At 48.7% G+C, this 14,171-nt stretch overlaps 1 protein-coding gene across 1 annotated transcript in view; it reads right to left on the bottom strand.

The window, feature by feature from the left end:
• Positions 1-14,171, bottom strand: part of SLC6A2 (solute carrier family 6 member 2) — a 45,862-nt gene that overhangs the window by 14,647 nt on the left and 17,044 nt on the right. Inside the window, exons 4-5 of the mRNA XM_004431610.3 lie at positions 13,441-13,678; positions 3,071-3,209 (exon numbers count right to left, since the gene is read on the bottom strand). Of these exons, the coding sequence (XP_004431667.2) occupies positions 3,071-3,209; positions 13,441-13,678 (377 nt within the window). The remainder of the gene's footprint in view (positions 1-3,070; positions 3,210-13,440; positions 13,679-14,171) is intronic.

Genomic DNA, 14,171 nt, shown 5'->3' on the forward strand with positions numbered 1-14,171 from the left:
TGAACATTTGCAGTTCATTTCAGGCTGGCTCTGTGGTGGGGAAGCCTGTTATATCCTGTTCCAGATGCAGTCTGGAAGAAATAAGCAATGCTCTTGGTTTTCTCATGAGACACTTTATAAAAACAATTAGAGACAGGGCACAGGAATGTCCTGAGCGAAGCTCCCCAGTCTAGAGAGCCCCTCCCCATGGACTGCCGGGCGCCCTTGCCTGCTCAGCTGCCAGAACACTGGGGGACTTGTGCAAAATGTGGGCTGTGACTTTGGTTCACGTGTTTCCACCTGGGGGGCTTCTCTAGTGCAACACTTCTCATCACACTCCTCAGGGGAGGAAATGACTCCTCCAAAGCTGCCTTTGCACAGAGGAAGTGAGCACGCTCAGCTCCACTCCTCCTCTCTCTTTAGCATCAGCCCCCCTGCAGACAACTCATGCTATACTCTGACCAAGTGCTAAACTAGGTGGGACAGGCTCCACCCCTCTGGCGGTGGCTGTGAGGAACTTAACCTTAGGGTACAATATTAGAAGCCTATGGTGACCCCACACCCAGGCGGGTGGCAGTAGTCAAGCTCATACATCTTTTGCAGATCTGCCTTCTGCAGAGGCCAGGAGAGCCCTGCTCTTGCTTGATACCCAGGAAAGGCGCAGAAAGGCTGGACAAGGTTAGCTTGGGGCTTCTGCACCCCTGTGGCTTGGCTCAGACAGTTCCTTCCACTGAAAACCCCTTCCCTCTGCCCCATCTCTACCTGTGCCTGTCCTTCAAGACCTAGCCCACGAGCCCCCTTCCCCATAGTCTTTGCAGACCCTCTCAGTTGAAAGAGCTTCCTTCCTCCACTGACGCAGCCTGTCACCCTTTTTGACCATGATGACTCATGGTAAGAAAAATCCTATATATTGAGACAAAATATACGCAAACATATGGATTGCTATAAGTGAAGCATGAATTCCACAAGACAGCTCTTACATCACTAAGTGCAATACACTCTGTTAGTATCTAGCTTATTTCATTTTTAAAAATTGTTTGTGGCAATCCACTAAATTGAGTTAACGACAGTTACAAAACCCACAGTTTGTATTTCTATGAAAGCACAATCTGCCCACCTGATGTGAAATTATCTCCAAGGTGAAGCTAAGTTTAAAAAAAACGATATATAATAGTGTATATAGTCCGTGACTCTTGGCATTTATTTAAAGGGGGACACACATAGGTCTCTGGATGGAGACTCAAGAAACAGTGACATTGGTTGGCTCACAACCTGTCTGTAATGCACATAAGACTATAAGCAATTGAAGAAGGAATCTGTCTTATTTATTCTTCCATAACTAGCATTAGATCAAGCCTGGCACGTAGCAGGAGTCCATAAATGTTTAATAATTTGAACTGAATTCGAAAGAACACTCAATGAAGTTCCCCAAACTTAATTACCAACCCACCCTTCTTCTTTTCTTCCTGCCTTCCATCCTTTCCTCATTAATCCTGCAATAAATCTTTACTGAAGACCTACTATGTGCCACCTGCTGGGATAGTAGTAGTCCTAGACCAGTTTTGCTGTATATCATAATTCCTCCCAGCCATGGTCTGCATTTTATTTGGGTTCTTCCTTGGGGCAGATGCTGCATCCCCAACATGCTGATAGGAAGTTTCACTTTAAGCTCTTCTTGAGAGATTTCATCTCTCTGGCTGCTGGCCCGCTGCCACTATCTTTGCTCTCAATGGTATGACCAAGAGTCTAGGAGTACCAGAGAGAGCCCTGAGGCACCCTACTTTCCAAAATCAGTTGCCTAATGAAGCTTCTCACAAATACACGCCTACCTGATTATGGTAGACTATTGTCTTGTGATCCCCAGTGAACCCACATCTGTGTGCAGTCCCCTCCCACACTGACTCCGGGCTTTACCACAAGACTTATCTTGGCCACCGGGACAACAGCAAGCATGGCGCAAGCAGAGGCTGGAAGAACTACTTGCACACTGGGGCTTGCCTGCCTGGAACATGCTCTTGGAACTCAGCCACCATGCTGTGGGAAGCCCAGGCCACACAGAGAGGCCATGTGGAAACAACCCAAGGTGCTCTGATCAACAGCCCCAGCAGAGCTCCCAGCCAGCAGCAACTGCCACCCATGAGTGTGAACCATCTTAGACGTTCCTTACAAGGCCCCAGATGTGTAGCCCAGGCAACATCACATGCAGCAAAAGAACCACTTAGCTGATCCCAGTGGACCCCCGGAATCATGAGAGATAATAAAACGATTGATAATAAAACAGGGTGGTCTATAATACAGCAATAGCTAACCAAAACCCTGCAAAGAACATTTCCCAGCTGCAGCCTCTTGAATACAGTCACGCTCCGCATGGACCCTATAGGGTCCAAATGGGGTGGCTGTCCCCATGATGTTCCTCAGCCTAAGGATCAACATGGACCGTGACCTGAGTATGCTCCGCCCCTGAGGGGCTGACTACAGGGGCAGTGTCTCCTAGGTCAGAGTGCCGACGCTGACCAGGCCCTCGTAGGTCATCTCAGTCTGTGCTTTTTCTCCAGGACACCAAGACCCTTGGGGCACTCAGCACTGTGTCGGAGGAAGCACAAAGTCCCAGGGTGAATCTAGATATCTTCTGGAGCATTCTCTTTTACTCAAAACTTCAGAGGGGAGAATGATCGATTTTATAACGAAGTAAATGGTTATATTCCAGAGTAGGAAGCAACCTTTGCATGAAGTTTTAGGCCAGAATTCAAGATTTATCAAACACATCTCCGTAGTTTGTTTTAGGCTTTTTCCTGAGGCCCTCGGGGTGACCCATTCCCTGGTCTCTGCTATTAGCGGAGCTTTGGAGGAAAACCGTGAGGAGCCCAACCCACTCGCACCCCATCACCCTACTGTTGGGGAGCCTTCGGCTTAGGGAAGAGAAGGGATTGTCCAAGGCCCCCCTGCAAGCCGATGGCAGAGTTGGGGTGCAAACCCAAGCTTTCTACTTCCAGGGCCTCTTATTCTTTTTACCAACAACCTGGTTATGGTCAGAAAAATAATTTTATTTTTGAGGCCATCCTCCCAACTGAAAGAGAAACAAAGGTATTACCTTTCCTGATGTCTTCACTCCTTTCCAGAGGCTGAAAAACAGGACGATGACGACGACCATCAGACAGAGCAAGAGCTGCCACTGGGGCAGGCCAATGTCGTGGATCCCGCTGCTCTCGTGAAGGTGCAGGACGCCACGCCTACCCGGAGGAGAGGGAAGAGGACCAGGGAAGGTGGTGTCAGGGAGGATGACCACGGCCTTGACCACAGGCCAGTGCCTGAAAGTGCACACTGATGGGGCCAGGCCCCAGGCTGCCCCAGCTACTGCCTTGCATTATTTGGGCCTGCTCTGTGCAGTCACGGCCTGTGCCCAGGACTGCCCTGCCCTGGGCCAGCAAATCAGCTGAGGAAACTCCCCATTCAAGGCTTTTTTTTTAAACAGTAACAAAAATTTTCAACTTAAAATCTTTTGAGTGCCACCTGCCTTCCTGGTCCCGGGGAGATGGTGGTAAATAACCAAGGAAGGGTCCCTGCCCTCATAGCGTTCACAGTCTAGAGCAGCAGTTCTCAACAGGGGTGGTGGCCAGTTTTGCCCCCCAGGGGACACTGGAATATTTGGCAATGTCTGGAGATGTCTTTGTCATGACATGGGGAGGGGGCGGTGCTACTAACATCTGGACAATAGAGACTAGGGACATCCTACAATGCACAGAAAGGCCTAAACATCCTCTAATGCACAGGATGGCCTCTGATAATAAAGAATTATTGGATCTAAGAGTTCCACATTGCTGAGGTTGTGCATCCCTAGTCTAGAGACTGAGACAAGAGTAAATATTTCTCCTGTTCTGGAATATCTACTAAAGTTAAAGGTAGGAATTGCCGTGCCCTAGCAATTCCACTCCTGGGCATTTACCAAATAGAAATGTGTACATATGTTCGCTGAAAGACATGTTCTCGAATGTTCATAGCAGCATTATTCCAAACAATCCTAAATGGCAAAATAATCAAATATTCATCCACAGTAGAATAGATAAATTATGATATATTCATAAAACAGGATATTACACAGCAACTAGCTCTCAATGGATGCCTCTCTAGCACATAATTCTATGAGAAAGTCAATACCAAAATAGTACTTTCTGTCTGATTCTATTCATGTAAGGTACAACAACAGGCAAAACTAACCTAAGGAGTTGGAAGTCAGGAAACGTGTGCTCTGGGGGTTAGGGGGTACAGTTACTGACAGGAGGGGACACAGTGGGGACTAGCTGTGCTGTACTTCTTGATCTGGGTGCTGGTGACACGGCTGTGTTCAGTGTGTGACATTCCTTGAGCCATCATTTAATGACAGTCACTTCTCCCTAATATTTTATCCTTCAAGAAAAACAAATAGAATAAACACTTGTGAGGTTTGAGAATATTGGGGTCCCTCATACAACCTACAACGAAGGAATGGTAAATAGCGTTGCAAACAAAACGGCCAATTGCTAATTAGAATCTAATCAAAGTTGGTTAGGATCTAACCAAACGTCAAATAAGACCAATTGATAAAATAGTAAGTAGATCAGGTCCCAGAGGAGGGAGGTTCCCCCCACAGATCCACATCCTTGCAAGATAAAGACAGCAGAGCTGTTCCGATGGAAGAGGGAACATCTTGGTGTGGTATTTCCTCAGCACCCAAGTCATTCAGTCCTCACTGAGTGCCTGCTGTGAGCAGGCCCATCCTGGGCCTCAGACACATAGTGGGGAACTCTCCACTCACAGTGCCTTGCTTGGCGGGGGGTCGTATTCTATTAAATGCATTAAATGTACAATCTCAATAAAGAGTGACAAGAGTGGGGAGGGCCGAGGGAGCTGCAAGGACATCCATAACTGGTCTCCGCCCCATCCTCCTCTGGGCCTCATACTCAGAGGCTACAGTCAGCTGCAAACTTCTTGATACCTTTGAGGCCCAGCTCCAACATCACCTTCTCTGGGAGGCCTCTGTGATCACCCCTGATAGGAATCTTTCAACCCTTTCAGTTCCTGTGGCTCTGGGTTCATTTCCCAAGCAGAGCCTTACTAGGGCTGACTGTGTCCAAGGCTCTCAGGATGAGGAGATGGAGTAACCATCTCTGGGTCCCCAGTGCTAAGCCCAGGCCTGGCTGTTAGGCCTGTCAGCTCACAGTGGCTGGTTGGATCAGGAGCAAATGTTCACAACTTTTCTTGCTAAACCCAACCATTCCTCTTCTAGATAAAACGAGACCCAGGACCACCCGAAGGGGAACTGGGAAGGAAAGAGGGTCAGTTGCCCACACTCTCTCACTTCTTCTCTTAGCAACTCCTCTGACATGTGGTCAATTCCTAACACTCTGTCCAGTTGTTTCACACTGCCCAGGGCGACCATCCATTTCCCCATATACAAACTTCACTTCCCTGTGTCTCATTCAGCAGGGGTTTGCTCCCGCCAGGGGTCCATGCGGAAAGTGGACGATTAATTAATTCATACTAGTATTAAAGGCAAAAGTAGCTTAATATATTGTCCTTCCTTGGAGTGGTGCTTTAATCCAAAAGAAGGACATGTTGATGGAAAAATTTTACACACCTGCAATGCGTCAGCTAGAGGATAGTGGTTGTCTGTCTCCCTGTCTGTATGTCTGTCTCTCTCTCTGTCTGTCTCCCCTACTATCCTTCCTCACTTTCCTCCTCTTCCTCCTTACCCATATCCCCAAAGAGAAATATGAGGTGAGGAGAATGTAATTTGAGGCCTATCAACAGGAACAACTTCTCAACCCGCACATTAGAGTCACCTGGAGGTCTTTTTTAAAAATTACTGATATCTGGGCCCCACTCTCAATGAATTAAATTAGAACCCTTAGGGCATAGGGTCTGGGCACCAGCATCTTTTAAATTCCCCAGGTGATGCTATTGGGCAGCCAGAGCTGAGACCCACCCAATTGGAGGACGGCCCAAATGACAGGGCTCCTTTAGAGCAAACTTGAACCTTCCAGAAACTGTCTTTACTTTCCTGGCAAAATAAAATTGGCCTCCTGTGCCTAAGGGAAAAAAAGGCTCAGAGGGGCTCATAAAAAGTGGGCTTGAAATATTTGGAAGCCTGAGTTGTTAGATGAGCCCACAGAATCAGAGGCAGCTGGCTGCCCTCGCTGGGCGCAGCACAAAAGACACAGGAAGATGCTAGACTTGTGAGGAGAACATGAATCTCGAGTCTGGAAACTTGGTTAGCTTATCCTTGGGCAGAGTTTACCTTTATCTCTGGGCAGATGAAGGTCTGGAGGCCACCACTGATGCTACATAGTTTCATTCACTCATTTATTCATCTATTCATTCACTCAAAGGTGATGTCTATTATTTGCAAGAATGTGAAGGAAAACAGAAGAATGTGGCACAGAAATTGTCCAGGCTCTGGAGTCAGACAGACCCAAACTCCCATCCTGGCCCCGCCACCAGCTACTGTGTAGCGTGAATTCTTGCACTGATGCCACAAACTTTTTCTGCACAACCGCTGCAAGCCAGGCAGTGTGCTGAGAGCTGGGGACACAACCGTGGACAAGCAGGTGATGGTTCCAGCCACATGGAGATCCCAGGCGAGGGGACAGCAGCTGGTGCAAACATTCCCCATGTTGAGCCTTTTTCCTTTTCAGTAAAATGGCTCTCATGAGGACTAAATTACAGAATGTGAGACAAATACCTAGAACCCAGGAAAGGCTCAACAAATGGTAATTGTAACTACGATTATGACTGATATGCTTCCAGGAGCAGCAGGCATCAGCAAAGGAGCTAAGGAGTGCCCAGAAAACTGGGCAGAGGGAGTAGGCCGGGCAGGCTCCACTGAACAGGTGGCTGGTGCCTTCTCTGCTGGCCTAGAGGAGAACAGGTGAGTTGAGAGAGGTGCACAGGTGTGGTAGAGAGAGAGATGGGGAGAGACGGATGTGGACAGGCATATGGCCTCTGCAAGTGAGCATGAGCGAATGAATGAGCAGAGCTGTGTGTGACAGAGGCCCACAAAGACCCATGTCCCCCTCCCCGGATCGTCCCCATCCCCATGGCCCCCACGCTGGATGTTGTGGCTTCATGCAGCAGCTTCCCCTTGCAATCAGTCCCTGTGTCTGGCCTCTCCTAATCCAATCTCTTGGTCTGCTCCCTACCCCCACCATCTCGGCCCTGTCCCAGCCCAGGCCAGACCCACAATCTCTTCCTCCAGAACTATTATCAAGAATGTCCCCACCTTCCCCCCACTCTGGTCTCTCGGCCTCCAGTCGGCCCCTAAATCCACCGTCTGTGCTGCTGTAGACTAGCCACCAAAGTGTCCTTTCAAGCTTGTCACTCTCCTGCCCCCAAATTCTCAGAGGCTCCTTACCACCTACGACATTGGTTCTCACGGGAACAATTTTGCCCTTGCCTCCCCAGGGACATTTGGCAATGTCTGGAGACACTTCTGGTTGTCACCTCTGGAGAGAAGGGGGGCTGCTGGTATCCAGTGGGCAGAGGCCAGGGATGCAGCTAAAAGTCCAAAATGCACAGGACAGGCCCTCCCCCCAACATAGAATCATCCAGCCCAAAACGTCAAATGTGTTCAAGTTGTGAAATCCTGGCCTAGGGGATAAAAATGTAAGCCTTTCAGAATCCAAGGCCTTTCACCATCGTCCCATGCCAAGTGCATGCCCTGCCTGAGCGTACCCCACCTTTGGCTCCCGGTGATGGCCAGCCCCTTGTCATCCCCCAATCACATGATGCTGCCATTGCTCTGGGCCTTGCAACTTTGTCTGTTCTTCAGCCTAGAACACACTTCCTGGTCCAATCTGTCTGCCTGGCAAACTTCTTCTCACCCTGCTAGTCTCAACTCAGAAATAATGCCCTGTCTTAGGCCCTTCTCCCGAGCCCTAAGAGAAGGAAAGAAAGGGAAGGGAGGGGAGCGGAAGGGAGGGGAGGGCATATCTAAAAAGAGAGAGACCCAGAATCAGGTATTGAACTCATCTGATGCTTAAATCTCCTTCTTCCCATTGCTTTATGTGCCACATGTTGCATGGTGTCAATAACCATTTGCCCAACTTGACTATTAAAATTATGAAAAAAAGGCACTGAACCAACTATGCTTGCCTTGAAATTTGCTAAAGTGCCCCTAGTGTCCAATCTGAGGGCCAGAATGCTGCCTAAGGGCCCAGGTGACCCCTCATGCATGTGAAGTCCCCTTGCAGGGTTGCAACAGTTGTCTAGATATTTCATCAGTGAAAAGGCTGGACTCCCGAGCTGATTCCCAAGGAAAGGAATGTGAGCCCAGCCTCCACTCCCCAGCAGGCCTCAGCCTTGGGGGTTAGCACAAGTAACTTGGGTTTGTTGCAGTTTTCCAGCAGTTTAATGAAAATGAATCATCGTGAAGTTCACGGTCCAGACTTTCCGAAGTCTATGGGCCAAGAGGGTTGAGCTTCTCACTGACATTTAAGCAGAGAGAATTAGAGGTGGGGTAGGGGGAGAATTCTCTCCCTCGCCCCGCCCAGGAAGAGGCAGAGGGTAGAAGTGGTCTATCACGGGCACATGTTCACCAAGGGGGCCCTCTTTCAGAGAAAGTTATAGAGCATCAGGGTGTCTTTTAGCCGCCAGCTGTTTGGCTTCAGGCCCAGAGCCTGGGGAGAAGAGAGGATTTGTTCCCTTGAATGATATGTTCGATCCATCAGCTTAAATGAGTACAAGATGGCAACAAAATTGGCCAGCAGGCTCTGAGGAAAGAGAAAACTACCTAACCTCTTCAGTGTTGGCACTGGGAGTCCTACTCGCTGGGTCCTGAGACTGAGATAGGGTGACGGTTTTAAAGCAGAAACGTTTAGACGTGCCACTAAAAACAATCCAGAGGCAGCTCCTGACTTGGTGACTTAGAAGCTCACAGAAGCAGCTCACAGGGAGAAAGAGATGCATGAGAAGGGCTCCTATCTACCTGCAGAGACCCCTGTCCTCCTGTCCCGAATACACCCCATTGGAGACTCCGACAGGATGGAGAAGACAGGAGAGAGGCCTGCGTATGCAGTGAGAGCCTTGAGTCAGAACCTACGTTCAGACCCTGGCTCTGCCACTTAACTTAAACCTAAGCCTCCACGTTCTCATCTGTAAAATGGAAATGATTTCTACCAACATGAACTGTGGAGACTAAATGGGACTCAGATATGAAGAGATGCTTGGTGCCTGGCTCATGGTATCTATGAAGCTTGAGGGGGCACTTAAAAGGCGAGAAGAGGGGAGAGGAGAGAAGGGGAGGTGAGGAATAGGGGGCTCTGTGAAGCAGAAAGCTGCTGATATAAGCCCTGGATTCTGTTCCCACTACAACCCCCAAGCCCCTTCAGCCCTGCACATAAGAATGTCATCTTCTTCCGCCACTTTCCGCCCACAGCTGAGCTGGAGGAAGTTTAGGGCTGTAATTAAAGTAACCAGGGTCGCAAAACCCAACTCACCTCTCCCTCCAGCTGGGTGTCTCTGCTGGGGCAGACCTGCTGTCATTAAGACGTCAGAGGAGGAATTAAACAATAACTAGACTAGAGACAAAGCTATCATTTCCCATTTTAATTTATAAGGACAAGAGTTGCCAAGAGCAAAAAGAAAAATCATGCTTTTTCCTTTACCAAGAGATGATAAAGGAAAAGCATGGAACCAATTACATTTATCAGCAGTGCCCTCTGCCCCACTCTTGTTTACCATCTCCAGGTCCAAACAGCACTCATAGACTAGGAAGGCCTAAAACCTCCACCCACCAGCTCACCAAAGGTTCTGGGCATTTCTAAGGCCATGCTCCTTACAAGAGTGAGAAGGCCCTAGATTTTCCACGACATGACACCATGGAGATGTCAGCCTGACCCCGGCAAGAATCTTGTTCTGTCTGACACAGGAGAGAGCAGTGGCAAGAACAGGGGCTTTCAACCTTGGCTGGATATTAGCATCACTGGAGAAGCTGTTAATAAAAATCCCTCATGCCCTGGCTTGGACCAATGAAATCAGAATCTCAGGGCCTAGGGTCCAGGCATCAGTGTTTTAAAGCTCTTCAGGTGATTCCGATGTGCAGCCAAGGTTTAGAATCGCTGGGGAAAGAGCTTGGGCTCTGGAGCCAGACTGCCTGGGTTCAGACTCGCTCCAAATGCCACTTCCAAACTGCATGACCTTGGTCAAGTCACTTACTGCTTGTGTCTGCTTCCTCATTTGCAAAATAAGGGTCATTTTAGACCACAGTGATCAGGATTAAAAGATAGTATAGAAAAGGCACTCTGCCAACAATGGCTGGGATCTAGTCTAAGCTAGATAAATGTTAGTTGTGATTATGACAATATTTCTGAATAACAGCCATTTATCATGGCTAGAATCCAACATAACACAGAGGTTAAGACTGCGGGTCTGGAGTTTCACTGCGGGTGAGACGGCTAGAGGTAGGGTGAGGAGAGTGAGGCTCCTTGAGGACAAAGTGTAAGAAGGAACTCACTCTTGGGGTCCTACAAGGACGAGCTCCTGGGTCCAAATTTTGGCTCTGCGCAGCACTAGCCATGTGGCCATGGCCCCGTGATTTACTGTCTTATCTGCAAAATGAAGCTAATATTTGCAGCCTCCTCGTGTGTGCACTGAGTTACAGAAGCCTCGCTGGGTTGGTGTGAGGCTTAAATCAACATACTACATACAAAGAAGTTGGCCTGATACACGTGGTAAGCGATTAGCTGTCCATGTGATAGTGAGGAAGATGAGGATGATGCTGTTCCTTAAACAGATGCTCGCTTGAAGGAACAGTCGTGTTTCAGAACCTTTGGGGGCTGTAAATGTATTTAGAATTTGATGACAACTATAGGGCCTCTCCCCAAAAGTTTCCAAAGACACATGATTTTGCACATGCCTGCTGGAATCCATAGGGAACACAGATGGAAGCAGGTGGGCATGCAGGTCCAGGACCTTAGCAAATTCTTAGCCCCAAAAGGCAGCAGACTTACCAGAGGCCACTTTTAACCAAACCGAATCTCCTTGGCCCCAATGCACCAAGATGGCAGGGATGGCAGTGATCCCAAGGGACCCCAATCTCTGGATAACCAGGACTCATTCCCAGGTCTTTGGCTTAGGGAATATAAAGGATTGAAGGATACTGACTCTGAAGTTTCGTTGCTTGTGAATTTCTCTTTTCTCATGCTCTAGACCTACACTGCCCAATATGGTAGCCACTGGCCACATGTGCCTAATTAATGAAAGGCAAATTAATGAAAATTCAATAAAATTAAAAATTCAACCCCTGGCCACACATCTCAACCACTCAGTGACCACATGTGGTGAGTGGCGACTGTATTGGGCTGCGCAGATATAGAACATTTCTATCACCGCAGGAGGTTCTACTGGGCAGCCCTGCTCTGGACCAGGAGTCAGCCAACCACAGCCCCCAGGCCAAATCCAGCTGCGGCCTGTTTATTTATGGCCTATGAGCTAAGAATAGTTTTTATCTTTTAAATGGTAAAATAAGACAAAGAAGAATATACAAAGGAGATGTATGGCCTGCAAAGTCCAAAATATTTCCTATCTGGTCTTATACAGAAATGTCTGTTAATCCCTACTCTAGACCGGGTGTACTTTGAGGGTGGGGTTTGAGTGGGATTTACCTGTCCCACCCCACAGCTTATAACACAGACTTTCCATTTATCTGCTAATGCTTGTGTTGGGATTGCCAAAATGGGACTCCTCTGAGGAATAAAGACAGTAGATGCTACCTTCTGAAAAGACCACCATGCAAATATTTTGAATTAGGTGGCTGAAAAGAAGTTGACCGTCACCCACTTCAAGGACATAAAAGGTTGGAGTAGAGACTGAGAGGATTCAAGGGAGCAACAAAAAATAATGATGGTTATGGATTAAAACCACAAATAAAATAGATATCCATGAACCCATACTGATATAAATGAATGAATGAGTCAGTGAATGAATGAATGATGGAATAAAGAAAATGGGACAAGTCTTCCTTATAGAAGAATTCCAGTTGATTAGTCCAGAGGGAATGAGGGGAATAGAAAATCACAACTAGACAAACACTACAGTAATAATCCTGGCTTGCAGGAATCACTAAAAGATGCTAAGAATTGTGGGCACGAGTATGATGAGAAACAAGGTATTTACGTAAACTCAAAGTAGCTCCCAGGAGACACGGATTAGTTACAAAGGGAATAATGCATCCTCTGCACAGGAGGAAGCTGACAGATACCACCTTAGACACACGATCAAGGTTAACATCCCCAGTAATAAGACAGACTGGCAACATGTACCCCCAAAATGATGCACTGAGAAGGCCACAACATCGTCTCTAGGGTATTCCTGCCAAAAATGCCTGACCTCAGTGTAATCAAGAGAGAACAACAAACCAACCCACAGTGAGGGCTATTTTACAGGTTAACTGACCAGTCCTCTTCAAATCAGGGCATGACATTCAAGAAAAGACCAAAGAACTCTCACAGATTGGAGGTGACCAAGGAGACATGATAACTAAATGCAACACAGGACTCTAGGCTGAATCCTGGACCAGAAAAGGATATTAGTGGGAAAACTGGCGAATTTAATAAAAGTCTTTAGTAGGTTAGTTAATAGTATATCAGCATTAATTTTCTGATTTCAGTCATTGTCCTGTGGCTATATAAGGTGTCAACATGAGGGGAAGCTGTATGAAGGGCATACAGGAGCTCTATGGACTACTTGTGCAACTTTTTTCTATCTAAAATGATTCCGACCTAAAAAGTGTCTTTTTAAAAATATGTTCTGTCTTCTACCACCAGTCAGTGCCTCTCATGCACACACGGTCGGAAAAATTTCCCTGGGCTGCACATAGCTGGCCTGCCTCCCACTTCTTGAATTTCACTCATAAGCTCTGGCTGCTTTCCCCCGTGGAAGGCCCAGAGAGACAGCAACGTGGGCTGGGCCAATGACAGCTTCAGGATCAGATCGACTTGGGTTCAAGCTGCAGCTCCATCACCCTAGATGTTCCCCTAGCTGACTTCATCTGCTCTTATGACAGACACCTCCTCAGAGAAGCCCTCCCTGACCACCTAAGCTCAAGTTCCTTTTCCCCCCAACAATCACTTTCTACTGCATACCTGGTTGTTCTTCCTTGAGAGCACCTACACTCCCTAAAACATATCTCTTTTCCTGAAGGGCACGTCCACTCTCTAAAACGTTCCTGCTTCCTTAGCTGTTTACTAGCATATTGTCTCCCGACCCCCGCACCCCTGCGCCAGAACCCAAGGTCCTCCAGCTGCCTCGTCCACAGCTGTATGCTCAGCTCCCAGCCAGGGTCGGGCCTGTGGCGGCTGCTCGGCACACATGACAAACGATGACTGGCGTGTCCACCTGCTCTCCGGTTTCCCTCAGCGTTGGCTCAGGTCCCGCCCAGCACAGGTCTCAGTGTGCCCACGTGAACGGGACGAGGGGTCGATGACTTACTCGTAAAACTCCGCTGCCGGCGTGAACTTGTACTTGGAGTACTTGGTGTGGTTGCCCAGAACGGAGCTGTTGAGGAGCTTGGGGTCGGTGCAGTTGGGGCTGTTCCAGGCATGGCCACAGTCGGTCCAGGGCAGGGAGAGGGTGAAGGAGGAGAAGAGGTAGTAAAGCGACCAGGCGATGATGACATTGTAGTAGAAGCCCACGTAGAGGGCGATGAGGATCACAGCGTAGCCGACTCCTGGGTGGGGGCAGAGGGGGTCAGGCAGGGGCTTCCCCAGGCCCACCCCAGAGCCACCTCTCCCTGGGAGTTGGCTCTAACCACTGCACTACCCGACCCCTATGCCTCTCTTTTTCTATAGCAGATTGTCAGAGCCCCACCTGTGTCCCCTAGGCACCCACCATCCCTTTGCCTGAGGGCTTCCTCTTGCCACTGGAGCCCCCTCTGCCCACTCATCGGACACGCCAGATGTGCCAGGACCTTAACGCCCCCAGGGAGCAGCCGGGTCAGCCACTGGAACATAAGTGTCCCAGCTCCTTGCCCCTTGGGCAGGATAACACCAAGGCCTGTTAACGTTCTCTCCCAGTGGGACTGGGCCCCTTGCCCATGGCAGACCTGGCTCATTGGCTGCCTCCTCTTCCCTATCCCCTACTGGTACTTCCCAGGATTGCCTCCCAAAACAACTCCTGATGCTGAAAACCTCGTCTCAGGACCTGCTTCTGGGGAACCCCAA

This window comes from Ceratotherium simum, chromosome 30 (genome assembly GCF_057802395.1).
Source record: "Ceratotherium simum simum isolate JZ-2026a chromosome 30, ASM5780239v1, whole genome shotgun sequence".
NCBI lineage: Eukaryota > Metazoa > Chordata > Mammalia > Perissodactyla > Rhinocerotidae > Ceratotherium > Ceratotherium simum.